Source organism: Lissotriton helveticus, chromosome 3_1 (genome assembly GCF_964261635.1).
Source record: "Lissotriton helveticus chromosome 3_1, aLisHel1.1, whole genome shotgun sequence".
NCBI classification, from domain to species: Eukaryota; Metazoa; Chordata; class Amphibia; order Caudata; family Salamandridae; genus Lissotriton; species Lissotriton helveticus.
In genome coordinates, this window is record NC_136061.1 from 2,079,972,669 (window position 1) to 2,079,997,505 (window position 24,837).

Consider the following 24,837-nt stretch of genomic DNA (forward strand, 5'->3'; position numbering starts at 1 on the left):
AACGCACAGCAAACCTCAAAGATTCTTTGATACACACACGCCCTAAGAAACAACATAATAGTGGGCAACAAACATTATGGCACCTCCCCCCAGTAGTCGGACACTACCCGTGCGGTGGCTGTGCAGTATGTCCCCAGTCCAGACAATGTAAAGAGATCAGACTTACGGACTCTTTCACTTGGAAACTCAATAAACACACCAACTGTCTTAGCACGAAATGCATCTACCTACTGACTTGCCCCTGTGATAAGCTATATGTAGGTATGACCATGAGACAGGTGAAATTGAGAATAACGGAGCACAAGAGTAGCATACGGTGCTCCAGGACCCACACGAGACTGTACGAACACTATCAACAACACAACCACTCTGCAGACAGCCTCCAGTGGTTAGTGCTTGAGTCCCAACCAGGCATGTCCAGACAGACATTATTTAAATTGGAACAGAGATGGGTGCATCGCCTACAGCTGGACACAGTAGGACTTAATGATTCGGTCCCTTGGGCCGCCGTGTCTAGGTGAACCACTTTCTACCCCTGGTACACCCTGTATCCATGCCTTTCTAACGTGAGTGGACCTGAGGGATCAGTGGCCACCTAATTCACAATCCCTAGCTATCTTAACCTTGCCACCTTCCGCCCCCCCCCCCCCCAAATCAAGCATGGGAAACGTGCTGTATTCTTGCTTATGTGGTAACCTGGTTGGACCCCAAACCGACCACCTTAACTATCTGAATAGGATACAACGCTCAATGCACCCTAAATAGACCACATAGCAGACCACTGAGTACATCAATAACTTGCCCAACACGGCCACCCGAGCAATACACAACATCCAGTCCATTTAGCCCATCAATGTTAGCGACTTTGCCCTCTCAATCATGGCCGCCGCACAATCAACATTGCTCCACACTCAACCCCCTAGATCCGGGGTCGTAGGTGCGCATGCGCATAACGCACAACGCTGATCGCCTCACCACTCCATCATGGCCGCCACGTTTGCGACCTACTCCATCACCCGGAGTTCCAATCTGCCGACGCGCTTGTGTATGACGTGCGCTCAATCAAGACAGATGACACTACTGCCCAAGGGCTTTATATGCGGTCCCACTCATAGACCCTCTACCAGTTGCTCCGCACTCTGACCAGGTGCCGCGAGCGTGAGGGGTAGGTTTCTCAGCGTCCCAGCGCCCGGACTAAGGTAAGCCTGCGAGCGCTCTCTCTTCCCGCTTCCCGTCCCCTTTCTCCCTTCTCTCTCCCCCTCCCCCTCCCCCTCCTCACCCTTCGTCCTTCTGGTGTAATCGGCCTCTGCCCTGAAGGGTATATTACACCCTGGTACCCTCGCTTGTAGTTGAACGCGGACTACACCGCGCAACTTACGCACTCTCCATCTGCCTTGTAGGCTACACCTCACCCGGTCAGCTACAGGCACAGTCATCTGCTGACTCTATCTACAGCCCCGCTGGGTGAGCCACCCGCCGCCACGCCACACCATAGACAATGCCGCTGACAGCAGTGGCCTTGCACCTGACACCATTCCCACTTAGTTCTCATTGTGGGAGCCTTGCCACCTCTGTTGCCCCACCGGATTACTAGGATGTAGCCATGATTAATGGTAGAGCCAAATGATATTTATTCTGTACACTGAAATACGTCCCCGCCCCCTTGCCCTGACCGTGCCTGGGATCAACCATCTCATCACAGTGAGGGAGCCCCAATCAACAGGCACCCCTGTCTTACCACATACCCTTGACATCTCAACCACATTCCCTGCTCCTTTACATTCTGCAGGCACAACCGCCAGACAGCGCTGGCCTCACGGGAGCAGACTGCGAGGCCCTTTTAGTCGCCCTTAGGGTAAGATACTGTTGGTTTGTTCCCACTGGTGTTCCCCTGGCTGGGGTGCTGCATGGATGGATTCGGCGGCTTAGCTTTTTATTTACAACATTCTCCATTGAGAGATTAGAGTCGTATTAACAAAGAACCGACTATGAATGAGTTGTTAAAATGCACTCCCTGCACGTTTTTGTACCCCGTACCCCTCAATGTGGAGAGCAATATATCTCAGAGTGACCTAACACTTTATCAAAGTATAAATTATTATTGTGAGATATGTTTGAACCTGTTTCTGTTCTTCTGTTTTCCTTTCATTCCACAGGTCGCATAACTAGAGCAGGACCTTAGGCCCTCTTTTCAACCGACCCAGTGAGGTTGTATCTGTGTTTTCTTCTTTTGTTTGAAACCCCCCCTTTCACGTGTAGTACTCTGTTCTGGTCCTGACGAATCGCCGGATGGTGAGAAACATGTTGACCACATCAGGGGGTTGAGTTAGGTTCTGATACTTACTACAGTCTCTAGCTCCCCTCTCACCCCCTTTTAATCGGGGAAGCAGCCACGCCAATAAATCCTATTGTGGACTGGTTACCCTTTTTAATACTCACATATTCCACACTGACTACACTATCTTCCTTCTGACTCACACACACCATCGGCAAGGAATAAAAGACCTCCGTTAAAAGGGTGCCTCTAAGCACCCCGTCAGACATTGCAGCGCCGGTCTGACGAGGAGCAGTGAGCCAATGATGACACTGGACACCCTACGGTTAGGGTGTGTTCCACACCTAAACGCCCTGGGTGTGTGAGGCTCTCTAATTCCGACAATGGAACCTCTCAGTTCCTTGACTTCACACTCTGTATGAGATTCTCTCCACTATAATATAACCTTTCGTCCTAACAAACCCCCCCCCTCCCTTCTCCTCAGGGAACTTTGTATCCTTCTGTGCGCTCTGTAAATTTTGCTGACATTTCTAAATCTGACATCATATTATTAATATTTTCAAAGTCCCAATCATCAGAGAAAGTTCTTGGTGATACAAAGTCACTTAATGAAACCTTGAACTGGTGTGGATATTTCAAGAGCTCAATCGGGCCATAGATTTCGTAATCCGTTTTGTCCCATGCTACACCACCAGGTATTGGAATGGCTGTGATGTTCACTGATGACAGTTCTCTTCTTTCGATGTGAGAAGATCTGTGTGGCTTTAGGACCAAGTTGATATTCTGACTTGCTGTGTCCATTGTACTATATTTTCCATCAATAAATCTACCCAGACATAAAACCAAGATGAGCCAAAGTAGGAGGAAAAGTACACCTAACACAATCCATAATTCAATCCATGGTGATATCAGATATGTTTCTTTGAGTTGATAAAAGAGTTCAGTCATTTTTTCTTTGAAAGTTTTTGTTGCTGGCGTTTCTTCATGTTCACTTGGATCATCAGAAAAGTCATCGAAATTGATGAAGTAGCCAGATGCAGTTCTGTCAATTGTTGGAATCGCTTCCGGACTTTCATTTATCTTTGGATATGTATGTTCAGAGGCTACATCATTGTAGACAGGTGTTTCTTGACGAACTGTTGCAATTTGGGTTTCAAGAGGCACACGTTCCATGGCTTTGTTGCATAGTCCTTTTTTATTTACTGCAGGTTTATCAAAAGTGATTAGTCTTTCAGTTTCAACCTCTTGGATTGTAGCAAGGTTTGGTCTTCTGCTACTTCTTGGGAGTCCACTGGGCCTACTACTTATTATTGGCCACATGATTGTGGTTTTACCAGGTCGATTGATACAACTCTGTTCTCCTTTTTACCAGCAAGGGGTGGTAGTACTACTGATCTTGTTCCGCTGACAGCTAAGACAGGTACAGCTTTTCTGTAAGAAGGCCCAAATTCCTTCTTCACCGCGATCTTTTCTCTGACTAGATCCCCAATCTTTGGAATCCAGACAGGTCTTGCTGGGACAGGTGGTTTGTCTTCAGTGGCCGTTGGCTTTAGCTTTGTGTTACTTAGACTTCTTCTTGTTTCATTTAAGTCCTGTAAAACAGCCAAACGATCTTTGATATCAAAGGTTTTTTGTTTCACCACTGAAGTCTGACAATCTAGGTCCTGGATGATCATTCTAGTACCGAACAAAAGTTCGTATGGAGTGATACCTCTTAGAGAATTTCTTGGCAGATTGTTAAGACTACGTTGGACACTGACCGACCCGTCACCCGAACCTAATACCCCCGACGTTATAGATTGCTTTATGTCATGGTTTTTTCTCTCCACTACCGCATTTCCCTCGGGATGGAATGGACTAGAGTACCGAAATGCAATGCCCATTCTGGTCATGGCCTCCTTGTAAGCTCGAGAGCTAAACGCAGGACCCTAGTCAGAATGTAGCATGCCAATTGCGTATGTGCCGATAAAGGCTCCCAAATCTTTTATAACAGTTCTGGCGTCAGCCGAGAACTGGGGCCACATCCAAATGAATCTCGTCTTAATAATTATGGGATCGCATTTCTCCGTCTGGATTTCTGCGTATAGATAGCCTGATGCTTTCTAATAAAGGTGTCCTGGCGATTGTCTGGTCCGGTTCACAACTGCGATTTCTATTGCAGTTCTGACAATCCATTGCAAAGTTATAAATTTGCACGCTCATCCCCGGCCACCAGTCTTTTTATTGTAATTATATTAGAGATCTCTTGGTGCCTCAGACCCATTCCCATGTGTGCTTCTTGAATCAAGTAAGCTCTCCAGTTTGTGTTTGGAATTACTTTATCCCCCACTCCAGGGATTTGAGCAAAAGGAACGGAGTTCGCATCAATTATTTATTTCCGAGTGGATAATTTAGAGGTAACGCTGCATGGTTGCCTTTCATTGCGGCTTTTAGTGCTAGTAGCGTTTCACCGTCTATTTGTTTTTTGTACGCTTTTTTGTAGCTACGGAAGCCGGTTGAACAGCTGCCGCCGTGGCTCTGTTAGCCAATGAATTCCCCGCAACGTGAACGCCATCACGTTGATGACTCAGTGTATGTATCACGTGAGTCTTTTGTAGTTCTTTCTGTAAAAGAACTACTTGCTCCCAAAGTTTTTATGCTTTATTGTGGCACCAGTCTCATCTTTGTAACCTTTTTTGATCCATGTCTGCATGTCATTATTGTAAGACTAGACGCAATAATGCGAATCGCACAATATTAGTGTGGGGAACTCGCGGTCGGCATTTTCAAGTGCCATCTTTAAAGATCTTATTTCAGCTCGCTGAGCTGTACAGTTTCTGAGTGATTCAGTTTTGGTGATTATCGGACTGAATTTACCTAAGCGCCAGCGACCTTTAACAATCGCGCACGCTGCATTGTAAGATTTTTTATCCACACCGTAGTGTTGTGCAAATCTGTCTGTGTAGATTACACTGGTGTACTGTTCTAGAGGAAGAATTTCGATTGGCAGAGGATATTCATGTTCATATAACAGATTTTCTAGTTTTTTCATTTTCGGATCAAATGCGTGTTTCACGTCTTCTGTAGCCAGAGAATTTTCCCATTGTATCCATTTTGGATCTAATGCCACAGAATTCGGAATGCGTGGTCTTGTTACTGCCTCAAGGGCTGAGACTGCTGTTATAACAGATATGTTTTTCCCTTGGGCTAGGGCTCTTTCCGTTGCTACAGCAGTTTGAACCACAGTCAGAATTTTTTCAGTAGAACTGAATTTCATTTCAGCTTGTGTGTACAAGTGTGATTTATAAGCTATTTGTACCGTTTCTCCCTCATTAGAGGTCAGGTACGTGAATCCGCATCTTCCTGGGATGACTCGGATTACAAGGTTGCGTTCGTTTGCGCGTGTTTGCAGTTTTGTTTTAGTTAACATGTCTGTTTGTAATGATCTTAAAATTTCTGTGTGTTTCTGAGTCCAATTGATTGGTTTGAAATCAGGTTTTATTAATTCGTAGAGTGGTTTAAACCTCTTTGCATAATTTAGAATGTAAGTTCTTCCGAAATTCAGGAAACCTAGAATTGATTGTAAGTTCTTCAGCGTTTTTGGAGCTTGGAGTACTGCACACTTCTCTAAGAAGTTGTCTGCTAGGCTTTTGCCTTCACTCGATAATTCATATCCTAAAAATAGGACTGTTAGGTGGGCAATTCGTGATTTTTTAAAGTTGAATTTATACCCTTCAGATGCGAACCCAAGTATGATGGTGTTCACTCTTTTCAAGTGTGTCTCCAGGTCGTCGTCTGTAAGATAGATGTCATCGACATAAGATAATGCCTCATCATCGTACATTTGTAGTAACTCTGTTACCCTCGCTGAGAATAATCCTGGGCTATTCTTGAATCCGTGTGGGAGACGACAAAATTGCCTTGGGCCCCCATACAGGAGAAAGAGGTCAAATACCTGCTTTCTGGTTCTATATTTTGACAGAAGAAACCATTTGAAATATCTAATGTCATTTTATATTTTTTGCGCACGATGTTATTCATTAGTGCTGCACTGTGTGAGTTTTGTACTGCAAATGTTTTGCAGCAAGAGTTTAGGTGTCTGTAGTCCAAAACTAGACGATATGAATCGTCTGGCTTGGAGACAGGAAACAAAGGATTGTTCATTTGTGAGGTGCATGTTTCAATCACCCCTTGATATTCAAGTTGATCTAAGATCTCCCTGACTTGTTTTTTAGCTTCTTGCTTAACTGGATACTGCCTTTGTGCAGTAGGTTGATTTTTTAACTGGATTGTATGGTGAGGACAATCCTCATCCCATCCTACATGATTTTTATATAATGCAGGGGCTTGGGCCACTGCACATTTCCTAGCAAATGTGTATTTTTTATGAATTGGAATGTGATTTGAGAAGGCAGGCATAATCATTTCTTCGCCATGTGGGCACTCCCTGACAAACTCTGGTGGCCAGTCTTTTTCTGCTAACAGGATATCATAGCTTTTAGATAGGTTATCCCAAAAGAGACCCTTTATTCTCCTAGTTTTGTCCCCCTCTATATGCAATGTTATTTCATATAATTTTAGGGTATGCTAACTCTGGTGTCTGCAGTTTCCACCTGAATGTATTCATTGGTGTCCACTGTCTCCAGAAGATTCATCAGGATCTTGCAAGCTATGGTCACTTCTGCTGCGCTGTCTAGCATTGTCTGGGCCCATTCTCCGTTTTTCAGTTGTGTCCTCAGAATCCTCAGCATGTTTTATTTTAATACTAGCTACCTTCTTTTTGGCAAATAGTCATTTTTTACTTTGATGAGCAGGTTCCTTGTCTTTGGACTTGACTTGCTCTTCTTTGTGTTCTGACCGTCCTCTTCTTTCCGATTTCTGTGAGGAAGTCTAAAAAGATCGAGAGGGACGTGTATCAATATCTTGATATCTGTCAGGTTTTTTCAAATTGTCCCTATTTCTAAGGATGTATCTTTTTTCAGAGGGCTCCCTGGCGGGAGACTTGCCTCCTCGTTCTGGAGATCTATCTCTCCGTTGAGGAGACCTTCCTCTGGACTGAATTTGTTTTTCTCTGGGAGTGGTTTGTTTATTACCCTCCCACCTCTTTTTTGGAGTATTGAGATTATTTTTAATAAAGGTTTTTTCAGGATTTTCAGTTAGTTGTGGTTTTAGTGGTTTCCCACCCAAACTATCTCTACCTAGTACTTCATAGGATTTTTCTATGATTCTGGCAAGTTCAGAAGGTTGTTATATCTGTTTCTTTCAATTTCTGGCTGATCGCCACAGATGCGGCTTCTCCTTTTATGTTGGTTAGTAATATAGCCGAGACCTGCTTAAAGTCTTTAAGTAATTTCATACCTAGAGTTAAAGCAGGTTCTGGACCGTATTCATTTTGAATCTGTCTTAGTACGTCTGGTATAACCGCCATGGACGTAACACCATGTGTTTTTGTGTATATTGAAGCAAAGACTGTGCCCCAAGTGTCACAGTCCTCCACATGTGGTGCGATCCCCATTGGAAGACAGATAGTCAGGATTCTGTGTTTCTCATTAGGAGTAGTATCAGGAAATACTGCCTCTATCTGAGTAATTTTTTTAGCTAACCAGAATGGAATTTGTTCCCGTTTTGCAGGTTTTTTGCCAATGACTGATTGTATAGTCTGTGGGGTGATTTTATTTGTATTCCCCTGGTGAGGGGTGTGTGGTGGAATTTGTATTGCTGGTTGGACTGTTGCAGTCCGCATGACATATTGGGCCAATTGTCTATGTATTTTAATTAGTTGTTTTAGCTGAACTAGAAGTTCCCGGTCTGACATATTTTCAATGTCGGGATGTGGTGTGTAGCTGGCTAGACCTAAGCCTAGTACGTGGGAAGGAGTAAGTGAGCTGCAGTTTAAGTTAAGTTCGTTTTTGCCAAGAATCTGAATCAAGAATTCTCTAAGGATCTAATCAGCTCCGTACCTTGGTTATAGAATGAAGGAGGTCTTGTATCTCTTTCTCAGGACTCGATCTCCCAGCAACCCGCAAGGGTGACTGGAAACACTGGAGCTGGATTTCTCGGCAGGAGAAAAGACAGCATCTCTCTCGGTGCGTCAATGGGAGGGTCGGCTTCCTTCGGCACTCGCTACAGCTGGGCTTCGGGTAAGTAGATAGCCGATCTGCTCCAAACCACTGTGTGTTTGCTTAAGGCAGATGCTGGTATAGTTATACCTGGAAGGTGCCGAGTTTGACGTAAGGTTGGACATAAGACGTCACTAAGAACTCGCAGTTCTTTCTGGACTCCAGGAGTTCTTGTACAAATCAAAACAAAAGCAGGGGGAATTCCCGGGCTGCTGGAGGCTTGGTTTATTTAAAGAACGCGTTGTACTTTCTAGGAGTCTATGGGAGTAGCCTTGCCGTATTTGGACTGCATTGCCTATGACTAAATATGGATATGATTCTTATGCCTTTATAAGGATATGATTTGTTATAACCACATAAGGGCATGAATATTTAAATAGGGTCCTAGATACGTTTACAACAAGAGGTATTTGAGCTGTGATGTTTTTCTATTTTGAATCTGCCAGAGCAGTTCAGCGGGTCCATGAAGTCATAGCTTAACTCTAAAAGCCATAGTAGATCATGTCTCCTTGCAGACATTTAAACGTTGTGTGCCATGAGAGGCTATAGACTCAAACATGCTCTAGTTGACTTCCAGAAATAGAAGGCGACTGCCAGAGCTGCTGTTCTGTACGTGGAAGGTGGAGCGTGAATGCTAGAAGTTGCGATGCATGCTTTTAGTAGAAACAAAAATTGCTGTGCTTGCAGTTAGGTCCTTAGTGAGAAGTCTTATGTTTTTTTTCTTTCACCTACAGACATTGCCGGGAGCACAAGAAACAGAGGTCCCCGAAATGGTAACTTTGCTTTCACAGTAGGCATGAATAACGTATTTAATGATGTGCTTGTGAGTGCTGAAATAATATCCAAAGTTGCTTTCTTTGCTGGCTTTATTTAAAATACACTTTAATTTACTATGTCTGTCAATGTTTCGAGAAGTGTATGCTTGTTTGGGGAATAATGTGCTAATATTCAAAGTGTGTTTTATGCAACAATGTGTATTAGAAATAAAATTTAAGGAAATTAAAAACATTCATTCTAAAATATACTCTTCTTTTGTAATACATTGCACTACAGAGCTTTCCAGGACAGCTCAAGGGCATTTGATGATTCCTATTTACAGCGCAGGGTCCTTACTGCGTCAGGATGCACCATCTTCTGTCACCGTCTGTGCGGGGAATGGACAGAAGAGGCTGCGGATTGAAATGCTTTCAATCTGCCTAGCGTGTGAAGCCGGATGTAAAGAACTCGCCACAACTCACGGTATCCCACTCAGGGACATGAAAAATTCCTCTAATCAAGTATGTGACCTTGAACTTACTTAAAGGGATGTTATTGGCTCGAATGTAAATAATACATCTCCCAGCATGTAACAAAACCGAACACGAACTAAGTGCAGCCCATGGAGGGCAGGGAACCAATGGAAAGCATGCTTTCAAATGAAATACAAATAAAAAAGAGCCTCTCAACATTGCATACTGAGCCGCCTATGATTAAGGGGCAGCAGGCCCTGAAACGCGTCAGGCACCATAACTCACCAAGGAGTTGTCGGAGAGAAGTATCCGGATAAGCCGGATGGCAGGCCGAACACGAGTGTGTCCTGGAAAGCTCAAGGGCATTTGATGATTCCTATTTACAGCGCGGGGTCCTTACCGTGTCAGGATGCACCATCTTCTGTCACCGTCTGTGCGGGGAATGGACAGAAGAGGCTGCGGATTGAAATGCTTTCAATCTGCCTAGCGTGTGAAGCCGGATGTAAAGAACTCGCCACAACTCACGGTATCCCACTCAGGGACATGAAAAATTCCTCTAATCAAGTATGTGACCTTGAACTTACTTAAAGGGATAATATTGGCTCGAATGTAAATAATACATCTCCCAGCATGTAACAAAACCGAACACGAACTAAGTGCAGCCCATGGAGGGCAGGGAACCAATGGAAAGCATGCTTTCAAATTAAATACAAATAAAAAAGAGCCTCTCAGCATCGCATACTGAGCCGCCTATGATTAAGGGGCAGCAGGCCCTGAAACGCGTCCGGCACCATAACTCACCAAGGAATTGTCGGAGAGAAGTATCCAGATAAGCCGGATGGCAGGCCAAACACGAGTGTGTCCTGGAAAGCTCAAGGGCATTTGATGATTCCTATTTACAGCGCGGGGTCCTTAGCACGTCAGGATGTACCATCTTCTGTCACCGTCTGTGCGGGGAATGGACAGAAGAGGCTGCGGATTGAAATGCTTTCAATCTGCCTAGCGTGTGAAGCCGGATGTAAAGAACTCGCCACAACTCACGGTATCCCACTCAGGGACATGAATAATTCCTCTAATCAAGTATGTGACCTTGAACTTACTTAAAGGGATAATATTGGCTCGAATGTAAATAATACATCTCCCAGCATGCAACAAAACCGAACACGAACTAAGTGCAGCCCATGGAGGACAGGGAACCAATGGAAAGCATGCTTTCAAATGAAATACAAATAAAAAAGTGCCTCTCAACATCGCATTCTGAGCCGCCTATGATTAAGGGGCAGCAGGCCCTGAAACGCGTCAGGCACCATAACTCACCAAGGAGTTGTCGGAGAGAAGTATCCGGATAAGCCGGATGGCAGGCCGAACACGAGTGTGTCCTGGAAAGCTCAAGGGCATTTGATGATTCCTATTTACAGCGCGGGGTCCTTACCGTGTCAGGATGCACCATCTTCTGTCACCGTCTGTGCGGGGAATGGACAGAAGAGGCTGCGGATTGAAATGCTTTCAATCTGCCTAGCGTGTGAAGCCGGATGTAAAGAACTCGCCACAACTCACGGTATCCCACTCAGGGACATGAAAAATTCCTCTAATCAAGTATGTGACCTTGAACTTACTTAAAGGGATAATATTGGCTCGAATGTAAATAATACATCTCCCAGCATGTAACAAAACCGAACACGAACTAAGTGCAGCCCATGGAGGGCAGGGAACCAATGGAAAGCATGCTTTCAAATGAAATACAAATAAAAAAGAGCCTCTCAACATCGCATACTGAGCCGCCTATGATTAAGGGGCAGCAGGCCCTGAAACGCGTCCGGCACCATAACTCACCAAGGAATTGTCGGAGAGAAGTATCCAGATAAGCCGGATGGCAGGCCAAACACGAGTGTGTCCTGGAACGTTCAAGGGCATTTGATGATTCCTATTTACAGCGCGGGGTCCTTACCGCGTCAGGATGCACCATCTTCTGTCACCCTCTGTGCGGGGAATGGACAGAAGAGGCTGCGGATTGAAATGCTTTCAATCTGCCTAGCGTGTGAAGCCGGATGTAAAGAACTCGCCACAACTCACGGTATCCCACTCAGGGACATGAAAAATTCCTCTAATCAAGTATGTGACCTTGCACTTACTTAAAGGGATAATATTGGCTCGAATGTAAATAATACATCTCCCAGCATGCAACAAAACCGAACACGAACTAAGTGCAGCCCATGGAGGGCAGGGAACCAATGGAAAGCATGCTTTCAAATGAAATACAAATAAAAAAGAGCCTCTCAACATCGCATACTGAGCCGCCTATGATTAAGGGGCAGCAGGCCCTGAAACGCGTCAGGCACCATAACTCACCAAGGAGTTGTCGGAGAGAAGTATCCGGATAAGCCGGATGGCAGGCCGAACACGAGTGTGTCCTGGAAAGCTCAAGGGCATTTGATGATTCCTATTTACAGCGCGGGGTCCTTACCGTGTCAGGATGCACCATCTCATGTCACCGTCTGTGCGGGGAATGGACAGAAGAGGCTGCGGATTGAAATGCTTTCAATCTGCCTAGCGTGTGAAGCCGGATGTAAAGAACTCGCCACAACTCACGGTATCCCACTCAGGGACATGAAAAATTCCTCTAATCAAGTATGTGACCTTGAACTTACTTAAAGGGATAATATTGGCTCGAATGTAAATAATACATCTCCCAGCATGTAACAAAACCGAACACGAACTAAGTGCAGCCCATGGAGGGCAGGGAACCAATGGAAAGCATGCTTTCAAATGAAATACAAATAAAAAAGAGCCTCTCAACATCGCATACTGAGCCGCCTATGATTAAGGGGCAGCAGGCCCTGAAACGCGTCCGGCACCATAACTCACCAAGGAATTGTCAGAGAGAAGTATCCAGATAAGCCGGATGGCAGGCCAAACACGAGTGTGTCCTGGAAAGCTCAAGGGCATTTGATGATTCCTATTTACAGCGCGGGGTCCTTAGCGCGTCAGGATGCACCATCTTCTGTCACCGTCTGTGCGGGGAATGGACAGAAGAGGCTGCGGATTGAAATGCTTTCAATCTGCCTAGCGTGTGAAGCCGGATGTAAAAAACTCGCCACAACTCACGGTATCCCACTCAGGGACATGAATAATTGCTCTAATCAAGTATGTGACCTTGAACTTACTTAAAGGGATAATATTGGCTCAAATGTAAATAATACATCTCCCAGCATGCAACAAAACCGAACACGAACTAAGTGCAGCCCATGGAGGACAGGGAACCAATGGAAAGCATGCTTTCAAATGAAATACAAATAAAAAAGTGCCTCTCAACATCGCATTCTGAGCCTCCTATGATTAAGGGGCAGCAGGCCCTCAGGCACCATAATTCACCAAGGAGTTGTCGGAGAGAAGTATCCGGATAAGCCGGATGGCAGGCCGAACACGAGTGTGTCCTGGAAAGCTCAAGGGCATTTGATGATTTCTATTTACAGCGCGGGGTCCTTACCGTGTCAGGATGCACCATCTTCTGTCACCGTCTGTGCGGGGAATGGACAGAAGAGGCTGCGGATTGAAATGCTTTCAATCTGCCTAGCGTGTGAAGCCGGATGTAAAGAACTCGCCACAACTCACGGTATCCCACTCAGGGACATGAAAAATTCCTCTAATCAAGTATGTGACCTTGAACTTACTTAAAGGGATAATATTGGCTCGAATGTAAATAATACATCTCCCAGCATGTAACAAAACCGAACACGAACGAAGTGCAGCCCATGGAGGGCAGGGAACCAATGGAAAGCATGCTTTCAAATGAAATACAAATAAAAAAGAGCCTCTCAACATCGCATACTGAGCCGCCTATGATTAAGGGGCAGCAGGCCCTGAAACGCGTCCGGCACCATAACTCACCAAGGAATTGTCGGAGAGAAGTATCCAGATAAGCCGGATGGCAGGCCAAACACGAGTGTGTCCTGGAAAGCTCAAGGGCATTTGATGATTCCTATTTACAGCGCGGGGTCCTTAGCGCGTCAGGATGCACCATCTTCTGTCACCCTCTGTGCGGGGAATGGACAGAAGAGGCTGCGGATTGAAATGCTTTCAATCTGCCTAGCGTGTGAAGCCGGATGTAAAGAACTGGCCACAACTCACGGTATCCCACTCAGGGACATGAATAATTCCTCTAATCAAGTATGTGACCTTGAACTTACTTAAAGTGATAATATTGGCTCGAAAGTAAATAATATATCTCCCAGCATGCAACAAAACCGAACACGAACTAAGTGCAGTCCATGGAGGACAGGGAACCAATGGAAAGCATGCTTTCAAATGAAATACAAATAAAAAAGTGCCTCTCAACATCGCATTCTGAGCCGCGTATGATTAAGGGGCAGCAGGCCCTGAAACGCGTCAGGCACCATAACTCACCAAGGAGTTGTCGGAGAGAAGTATCCAGATAAGCCGGATGGCAGGCCGAACACGAGTGTGTCCTGGAACGTTTAAGGGCATTTGATGTTTCCTATTTACAGCGCGGGGTCCTTACCGCGTCAGGATGCACCATCTTCTGTCACCCTCTGTGCGGGGAATGGACAGAAGAGGCTGCGGATTGAAATGCTTTCAATCTGCCTAGCGTGTGAAGCCGGATGTAAAGAACTCGCCACAACTCACGGTATCCCACTCAGGGACATGAAAAATTCCTCTAATCAAGTATGTGACCTTGAACTTACTTAAAGGGATAATATTGGCTCGAATGTAAATAATACATCTCCCAGCATGCAACAAAACCGAACACAAACTAAGTGCAGCCCATGGAGGGAAGGGAACCAATGGAAAGCATGCTTTCAAATGAAATACAAATAAAAAAGTGCCTCTCAACATCGCATTCTGAGCCGCCTATGATTAAGGGGCAGCAGGCCCTGAAACGCGTCAGGCACCATAACTCACCAAGGAGTTGTCGGAGAGAAGTATCCGGATAAGCCGGATGGCAGGCCGAACACGAGTGTGTCCTGGAAAGCTCAAGGGCATTTGATGATTCCTATTTACAGCGCGGGGTCCTTACCGTGTCAGGATGCACCATCTTCTGTCACCGTCTGTGCGGGGAATGGACAGAAGAGGCTGCGGATTGAAATGCTTTCAATCTGCCTAGCGTGTGAAGCCGGATGTAAAGAACTCGCCACAACTCACGGTATCCCACTCAGGGACATGAAAAATTCCTCTAATCAAGTATGTGACCTTGAACTTACTTAAAGGGATAATATTGGCTCGAATGTAAATAATACATCTCCCAGCATGTAACAAAACCGAACACGAACTAAGTGCAGCCCATGGAGGGCAGGGAACCAATGGAAAGCATGCTTTCAAATGAAATACAAATAAAAAAGAGCCTCTCAACATCGCATACTGAGCCGCCTATGATTAAGGGGCAGCAGGCCCTGAAACGCGTCCGGCAACATAACTCACCAAGGAATTGTCGGAGAGAAGTATCCAGATAAGCCGGATGGCAGGCCAAACACGAGTGTGCCCTGGAAAGCTCAAGGGCATTTAATGATTCCTATTTACAGCGCGGGGTCCTTAGCGCGTCAGGATGCACCATCTTCTGTCACCGTCTGTGCGGGGAATGGACAGAAGAGGCTGCGGATTGAAATGCTTTCAATCTGCCTAGCGTGTGAAGCCGGATGTAAAGAACTCGCCACAACTCACGGTATCCCACTCAGGGACATGAAAAATTCCTCTAATCAAGTATGTGACCTTGAACTTACTTAAAGGGATAATATTGGCTCGAATGTAAATAATACATCTCCCAGCATGCAACAAAACCGAACACGAACTAAGTGCAGCCCATGGAGGGCAGGGAACCAATGGAAAGCATGCTTTCAAATGAAATACAAATAAAAAAGTGCCTCTCAACATCGCATTCTGAGCCGCCTATGATTAAGGGGCAGCAGGCCCTGAAACGCGTCAGGCACCATAACTCACCAAGGAGTTTTCGGAGAGAAGTATCCAGATAAGCCGGATGGCAGGCCGAACACGATGCGTCCTGGAAAGCTCAAGGGCATTTGATGATTCCTATTTACAGCACGGGGTCCTTACAGCGTCAGGATGCACCATCTTCTGTCACCCTCTGTGCGGGGAATGGACAGAAGAGGCTGCGGGTTGAAATGCTTTCAATCTGCCTAGCGTGTGAAGCCGGATGTAAAGAACTCGCCACAACTCACGGTATCCCACTCAGGGACATGAAAAATTCCTCTAATCAAGTATGTGACCTTGAACTTACTTAAAGGGATAATATTGGCTCGAATGTAAATAATACATCTCCCAGCATGCAACAAAACCGAACACGAACTAAGTGCAGCCCATGGAGGGCAGGGAACCAATGGAAAGCATGCTTTCAAATGAAATACAAATAAAAAAGAGCCTCTCAACATCGCATACTGAGCCGCCTATGATTAAGGGGCAGCAGGCCCTGAAACGCGTCAGGCACCATAACTCACCAAGGAGTTGTCGGAGAGAAGTATCCAGATAAGCCGGATGGCAGGCCGAACACGAGTGTGTCCTGGAAAGCTCAAGGGCATTTGATGATTCATATATATATATATATATATATTTCTTCACAGAGCCTTCTTCCACAACTCGTTACTTGGAGGGAACAGACTTACTCGTAGCCAATAGGATGGTTCAAAAAGGTAAAACATTTATTGTTGAACACCAACTATTAGTGGTTAGTGCAAACAAAAAGATTTACAATATTAAATCAGCCGATGCATTTCGGCCCCATGCCTTCAACTGGACCTCACTAACTTTTATGGTGGACATTATTATATCACATAGTCCCTTCTCAATTTCATTGGCACCACAAGCACTAGAACTTTCAACATTACATGTCTGAGTTACAATTCAGGCTCCTTCCGCCCTTCATTTTCACTCATATAGCCTTTTCATTTCCAATAATAATACAATAAACACTGCCTTCTTTAAAAGATACATTTGATTCTCAATCCATCTCGTTTCTCATCCGTTTGCCCAACACATTAAAAGGCGATGTTTTCAAAGTTATACTGTCCCCCTTTATCGAGTTGATGCCTTTTCTAATGTACATATCTTGCGCTTATTTCCTGAATTTAGGTCACATGTTTATATCTTACCAAGGTAAAATTCCCATTGCACATATCTCAAATTAACATTTCCACTCATTTTCCATATATCCTTGCACATATGTGACCAATAAAATAAGTATACTTGTTTCCATAAGTATTTCTTAAATGCAATCACTTAAACTCAATGTATGTACTCAAGTTTGAAGTGACATGTGCCAATATTCTGGATAAAATGTAATCACTTATGTTACATATGTGTACTCAAATTAAAGTAACGTAGCAATAATCTGCATATGTTAAATGTGTGTACTTAAATTAAAGCGACATGTACCAATGTTCCTGGTGCACGATGGACATTTCATGCTAAGATATATATTCCCCAATATCTAAGGCAGATATGTTAAATTTACACAATAAATGACTCTCGGTCTAAAGTGCTAATGCTTATACACAATTAACTTGTTTCAAAAAGAGTTTCTACCAGAGTTTAAAAAGATCCAACAAAAATCTGTAGCCATATAGTGGAGCCACTAATCAGTAACGGTTCATGGTCACAGAGTTCGCCATACTTGTCTTTGTTTAGGCATACTGATGTTCTCCAGTATTAGGGGTGTCTTTCATAGATTCACATGCCTGAATCATTCCCCGTCGTCGGAGTAGGAGTCCCACGGTACATAAAAAAGCAGTAATATGCCATTTGTACATAGCAAATAACAGTTATACTAAACCAGGAAGTAAAGTAGCCCCAGCTACCAAGGAAAAAACTTCCACATTAGTGACTATCTAAGTCATTATGTTAGACCAAACTGCAGCCAATCAGGCCACAGCTCCCACCAGAATACTCTCCCCAGAGACCCAGGCTGTCAGATTTTTTACCGCACGTCGTGTGATAGGGAGTCTCTCTGAGCTCTGCTCAGTTTTTTCTCTATTTTTGAAAGTTCTCACTTTCAAACATGTCTAAATCAAAGTCCTTATTCAGGGCCTGTGAATCCTGTGGCAAGGCACGGCTGTTCAAAGAGGATCCGCATACTCTATGCATCTATTGCTTGTATCCTGATCATCAAGCAAAGGAGTGCAAGATTTGTCGCACTTTTCCTGCTAAAACCCTCAGGGACAGAGAGGGTCGCCTACTGCTGTGGATACAGAGGATTAAGGACAAGGATTTGCCACTCTCTGAGGTAGGAAGTTTGGCCTCAGTGTCTTCTATGGGCTCTAGGAAAAGGATGGCTGAGGGTAAGGTGACTACTCCTAAGGCGAAGGTGGCGAGGCAGGCCCAGCTCTCTCAGGACGCTGATGAGCCTTCTACCTCAAAACTGAAGAAATCCTCTGATAAATCTGTGAGGCCACCAGAAACTAAACAGACTGCGTCTTTAATGTCACCTCAGAGGCCCATAACCAAGGCAGCAACTTCTCTGCCGGTTTCCTGCCAAACAGCCACTGCAGTAACTTCTACCATGACTTTTTCCTCACCAAAACCCTCTTTGGTGATGTCCTCAGCGTCCTCTCCTACCTTTGTTCATGTACAGATTCGTCCCATCTCGTCGACGAAGAAAATTTCACCCCCCGTCGACGAGCCCCCGTCGACGAAGCACAGATCAGCGTCGACAAACAGTTTGCCGTCGACAACAGCCTTACCGTCGACGAAGAAGACCGTACCGTCGACGACGACGCCGTCGACGAAGCAGCCGTCGACGATCCCATCGACGATGAGGAAGACCCCGTCGACGGCCCCGTCGACGATCCCTTCGTCGACGCGGAAGACCCCGTCGACGACCTCGTCGACGAAGTCGTCGTCGACGGTCTCGTCGACGAAGAAGATAGTTCCGCCGACGACCTCGTCGACGACCCCGTCGACGAAGAAAATGGTCCCGTCGAAGACTTCGTCGTCGACGACAAAATCCGCATCGATGAACTCTAACCAGCCGCAGTCGTCAACGGAGCAATCGTCGTCGAAGAGTGCATCGTGCACAGCCAAGTCTAAGCCACAAGACTTACCAGTGCCTCAGAAAACTCCAATAACACCAAAGCTGTCATCCTGCACAGACATCCAAGTCTGGTCAGCAAGACGCGATGTGATATCGCTGCCATCTCCAGCCACCACTGCGGCGCTATTACAAAAGCACCCCGTCTCAGTCTGCATCTATGTCGCCACTGACGCTGCCAGACAGGCTCTTGGATTCTGAGGTAGAGGACTCTGGTGATGAATTATTTCAAGCAGCCAAGAGTCCATCTGACTTGCTTATTCTGGTGAAAGATCAGGACGAAGAAGAGCAAGTGACGCAACCGCCCAGGTTGGATACTACACCAACACCAGGAATGCATATGCCTATGGAACTGTTCCACAATTTACAGTACATGTTGAGCGATTACTATCGCCGTTTTCCGCCTTCAGAGTCTGGCGAATCTCAAATCTCGTCCCCACAGCCTCAAGTGACCCCAAATTCAATGCCTACTAGGCCAGAAGAAACGGGGCATAACCCATCCATACCGGTGCCTTATAACCAAACGGAGGATGAGAACTCTGAGGAGGAGGCTCAGGAAGAAGGTGAATTAGATAAATCGGATTCGTCGGAGTATGAGGATTATCAAGCTGACACACCGTCTCCGGATGAACAACCAAAGGCTGAGTCACCACCGGTGGATATTGCGAATTTCCATAGGATTATGGACAATGCAACCAAGAGATTTCTCATTACCATGGAGACTAAACAGGATGAATGTTTCCTATACGACTTTAAGAGTTTGTCTCAGAGGCAAAGCTGGTCTATTCCTATTATAGACTTTATTTGGAAAGAAGGTCTCAAGATTATGGCCACGCCGAATTCTTTACCTGTGGTTTTACCACGAGTGGATAAGAAATACAGAGCACCAGCATCTTCACCTGCTTGCCTGATTGGCCAGGCCAAGACGGAGTCAGTCATTTCACAAGCAGCTCAAAAGAGAGCAAAGAACCCGTCGTCTCAAATCTCCACTCCAACGGACAGAGACGGGAGACGACTCGATACCATTGGGAAAAAGGTATCAACGATTGCAGCGACCACAGTTAGGGTTGCTAATTCTATGGCAATTCTAGGCAGGTATGATAGGCAAATGTGGTCAGACATATCGCCTTACATTAAAAAACTGCCTGAACCGGACCGGACCGAAGCCATGAAAATCCTGCAGGAAGGGGAATGTGCTTCGTCGGAGATCATTGATGCTGCAGTAGATGTAGCAGCTACAGGATTCAGACAGTTGGCAGGAGCCGCTGTCCTTAGAAGAGAGGGATGGTTGAAATCTACGTCCTTTATGCAGGAGGTGCAAGCCAAGGTGTTAAACATGGCTTATGATGGCGAGTACCTATTCGGCTCGCATGTGGATGAGGCTTTGCAGGCCATCAAAAAGGATACAGAGACTGCACGATCGTTGGGTACTTTGCAGTATCGGAAATCTTCCTTTCGTGGTGCTAGAGGAAGAGGAACCTTCACAAATAGAGGAGGATATTACCAACAGCGTTCCTATACGAACACCCAAAATACCCAGAGGTACCAGCCATATAAACAACAACCTTATGGCCAGAGAAGAAATAATTATTCACAGCCCCGAGGGAAAACAACATATCGGGGTAGAGACAACACCAGCAAAAAGTGAGAATCACTTCCTGCCGCCACTTTGTCCCAGCCAGAAAAAAATTGGAGGAAGAATATCCCTACATTACTCAAAATGGTCAAATATTACCACAGACAAATGGGTGCTGGATGTGGTTTCCAAGGGCCACATATTAGAATTTGTAAAAACCCCTCCAAATTCACCCCCTAAAGGGCCGCCCCCAGCTCATCTCAAGGAGCTATTCATCCAAATCAATACAATGATTCGGAAGGGGGCAATCGAGAGAGTACCTCAACATCAGAGAGGAAAAGGCTTTTACTCTCGTTTTTTCTTGATACGCAAAAAATCAGGGGAATGGCGCCCAATCCTCGATTTGCGGGCCCTCAACAAATACATCAAAAAATTAACGTTCAGAATGTTAACCCTCCAAGAGATCCTCCAGTTCTTGGCAGAAGGAGACCACTTGGCAACACTCGACCTTCAGGATGCTTACTTCCATGTACCCTTTTTCCCCAGACACAGGAAGTTCCTGAGGTTCAGAGTGGCTGGCAGGGATTTCCAATTCAAGGTGCTTCCCTTTGGACTACGTTCAGCCCCGAGGGTGTTCACAAAGATGTTGGCACCTGTAGCGGCCCACTTGCGATTACAGGGTATTCAGATATACCCGTATCTGGACGATTGCCTTATCAAGGCCAATTCCTACGCCACAACAAGCAGACATGTCCAGAAATGCCTTTGCCTGCTTCAAAGCCTGGGTTTCTCAGTGAACTTCGAGAAATCAGATCTGATACCATCACAAAGGAAGTCTTTCCTAGGAGCAACACTGGACTCCAGGCTCGCTCAGGTCTTCATTTCAAGCAAAAGACAGGAGAAGATCCAAAAAATGGCGACTACACTCCTCAGAAAAGAGTGCGTTTCTGTTCGGAAATTCAAATCTTTCCTAGGGATGATCTCATCGTGCATTCCTCTCACTCCAAACTGTCGTCTGAGGATGAGACCATTACAAGAGGAACTCAGTCACCAATGGGTGCAGGTATCAGGTTCCTTCGAGGATATCATCACCTTAACACCTCGAATGAAGAATACAGTCCTGTGGTGGAGTCAGACACACAACCTGCAAGTGGGTTGTTCTTTCCTCGCAGAAGTCCCCAGATTCATAGTAACCACAGATGCCTCGCTAGAAGGTTGGGGCGCGCACCTTCAAGGGATGACGATCAGTGGCAAATGGGACAGTCAACAAAAGAAATTGCACATCAATCTATTGGAATTAAGGGCCATTTTCCTCGCCATGAAATCTTTTCAGGCGATTCTGGAAGGCTCGACAGTGTTAATTCGAACAGACAACACAACGAGCATGCATTACCTGAACAAGCAGGGGGGCACAAGATCAGCCCGGTTGTCCCAGCAGGCTCAAGAGATCTGGACTTGGGCTCTGGCTCACGACATCAACTTGTCAGCGGTGCATGTTCCAGGAGTAGTCAATGTGCTGGCAGACTCATTGAGCAGATCCAAGAGCAGCACTCACGAGTGGGAACTGCATCAGCCAGCGCTGGATCGGATCTTCCAAAGATGGGGTCACCCCGATCTGGACCTTTTTGCAACGTATCGGAACAAAAAATGTACACACTTTGCGAGCTGGATTCCCCACAGAGAATCTTACGGGGATGCGCTGTCAATGAATTGGGAGCGGATATTTGCCTACGCTTTCCCGCCAATTCCTTTAATTCCCAAGGTCATCAAGAAAATGAGGAGACAGCCGTGTCGAATTATTCTGATTGCTCCACGGTGGCCACGTCAGTATTGGTTCACACAGCTTCTTCTTCTATCAGAACGCGAACCAGTCCAACTGCCTCAAATTCCGAATCTTCTGACAATTCAAGAAGGCAGGGTGTATCATCCAGATCCTCATTCTCTGAAATTATCGGCTTGGCTCCTCAACACCATGAGTTTGCACACTTGAACATTCCGCATGGCTGTCAAGAAGTCCTAGCCAATGCTAGAGCACCTTCAACGAACAAAACTTATAAACTTAAATGGAAGCGCTTTTGTGTTTGGTGCCAAACTATGAATTTACATCCCATGCATGCGGAACCGGAAAAGATCTTACCCTTCTTTCTACAGTTGGCTAAATCAGGTTTGGCTCACTCAACACTAAAAGTGTTTTTAGCGGCCATATCCCGATACCGTCAGGATGGTACGAATTCTCTATATTCTTCAAGAATAATCCAACAATTCTTTAAAGGTTTATTTCTTATGTTTCCTCCAATACGTCGGCCACCCCCATCCTGGCACTTGAATATAGTACTAGCTCAGCTCATGCGCCATCCCTTTGAGCCAATCCATAAAGTTGATCTCAAGTTTATCACTTGGAAGGTTGCATTACTACTGGCATTAACATCAGCCAGAAGGGTGAGTGACATGCAGGCGTTCACGTCTAAGCCGCCTTTCTTGCAATCCACAAACGACTCTGTGATACTACGCACCAACCCGAAGTACATGCCCAAGGTGCCATCGGATTTTCATTTAAATGAGCCAGTGATACTTAAGACATTCTTTCCCAACCTGCAGTCACCAGCTGAGCGGACTTTACACACATTAGACATTAAGAGATGCCTTAAGTTTTATCTTTCAAGGACAGCTGCCATCAGAAAGACGGATCAGCTATTTGTAGCGCATGGCAGACCGAGAAAAGGCTGTGCAGTGACGAAACAGACTATCGCCAGGTGGGTCTCATCCACGATAGGGCTCTGCCATCAGCAAGCAGGTAAACCCTTACAGACCTTACCTAGAGCACATTCTACGAGAGCAGTCTCCTCTTCGACTGCTTTGTTTGCTGGAGTGCCTCTCCTACAGATTTGCAGAGCTGCAACCTGGTCCAGCAGGCACACATTCACGAGGCATTACTGTCTGGATTCTTCAAGTGATACCGATGCCTCGGTGGGGAGAGCAGTCCTGCGCAATCTTTTTCAATAAGGTGAGCCTCTGATGATCTCTCCCACCTCCTATTGCTCTTTTGTCGCTTTCATATGTTATTGCATTACTTTATTTTCATGCATGAAAACTGTTCCTTGGCATCTAAGAGCGACATATGGTATTACTGCTAACTACTCGGATTCAGGCATGTGAATCTATGAAAGACACCCCTAATACTGGAGAAGAACAATAGTTACTTACCTGTAATCTGTGGTTCTCCAGTATTGGTATCTTTCATAGATTCACATGCACCCACCCACCTCCCCTCAGAGTCTCACTCAGGTTGTTCAGATATATCTATATACACTTGGTACACTCCGGTGCTACAAAAATCTGACAGCCTGGGTCTCTGGGGAGAGTATTCTGGTGGGAGCTGTGGCCTGATTGGCTGCAGTTTGGTCTAACATAATGACTTAGATAGTCACTAATGTGGAAGTTTTTTCCTTGGTAGCTGGGGCTACTTTACTTCCTGGTTTAGTATAACTGTTATTTGCTATGTACAAATGGCATATTACTGCTTTTTTATGTACCGTGGGACTCCTACTCCGACGACGGGGAATGATTCAGGCATGTGAATCTATGAAAGACACCAATACTGGAGAACCACAGATTACAGGTAAGTAACTATTGTTCTTATTCCACATGTTAGGTGTAATACATCAGGCCTATTATATTAACAATGCCACTGGTCTTAAAGTTCTAATGCATATGTGCAGTGTTAGACTTGGCATCCTTGGCGTGGTTTGCCCTGACTTTTTGCCTCTACCTCCTGCATTTTTGAATGTGTGATGGTTTTAGTTTTTGCTGGCTTAAGCCTTAGATGCTTTGGGCACTTTGCCACCGCTGATCAGTGTCAAAGTTCAAGTGCTCCCGGTGTAAATTGTAATTATGATTGGTTATGCATGATTTTCATATTTAATTAACTGTTAAGTGCCTAGTAAAGTGCACTGAATGTGCCAGGGCCTGTAAATCAAATGCTATAAATGGGGGTGCAGCACTTTTTGTGCCACCACATATGTAGCCCTGTAATTGTGTGTCAGACCTCCCACTGTAGTTTCTGCATTTAACAGTTGTAAACTGCCATGTTGACCTGGCAAGTGCACTGACTTACCTTCATTTTCTTACATGTAAGGCACCCCTCCGGTAGGCCTAAGGTACCCCCATAAGCAGGGTGCAGTGTATGCTAAAGGCAGGACATGTACTGGTGTGTTTTGCATGTTCTGATATACTGTGTATTTCGTTTTTCAGTATTAAAAGGCTGTCTGTCCCTTAAGTTAACATGGGAGCTGCACTGTAACATCGTACAAGTGTATTTTTCCATTGGGATAAGAAGGAGAATGGGATTTTAGGCTCTCAGAACTCAACATTTAAAAACACATATTTTAGCAAAAGTGTTTTTTAAATTGTGTGTTTGAAAATGCCACTTTTAGAAAGTGGGCATTTTCTTGGTTAACCATTCTATGTACCTCTGCCTGTTTATGTATTCACTGTTTGGTTTTGAAGTGACAGAAGCTGGGGATGTGCATTCACAATAGACAGTCACAAGGAGGGGTTGAGATGTGTCCTGTATTGCCTGGGTGACTCATAGATGGGCTGAATAGACC

The 24,837-nt window shown here is 45.4% G+C and overlaps 1 protein-coding gene across 11 annotated transcripts in view; it reads left to right on the top strand.

Annotated features, from left to right (window-relative positions):
- The window catches only part of WDR93 (WD repeat domain 93), a 694,060-nt gene that overhangs the window by 294,249 nt on the left and 374,974 nt on the right, over positions 1-24,837 (top strand). For all 11 annotated transcript variants that reach the window (XM_078683212.1, XM_078683218.1, XM_078683219.1 and 8 more), the window contains one exon: positions 9,108-9,146. In XM_078683212.1, coding sequence (XP_078539338.1) covers positions 9,108-9,146 — 39 coding nt within the window. The remainder of the gene's footprint in view (positions 1-9,107; positions 9,147-24,837) is intronic.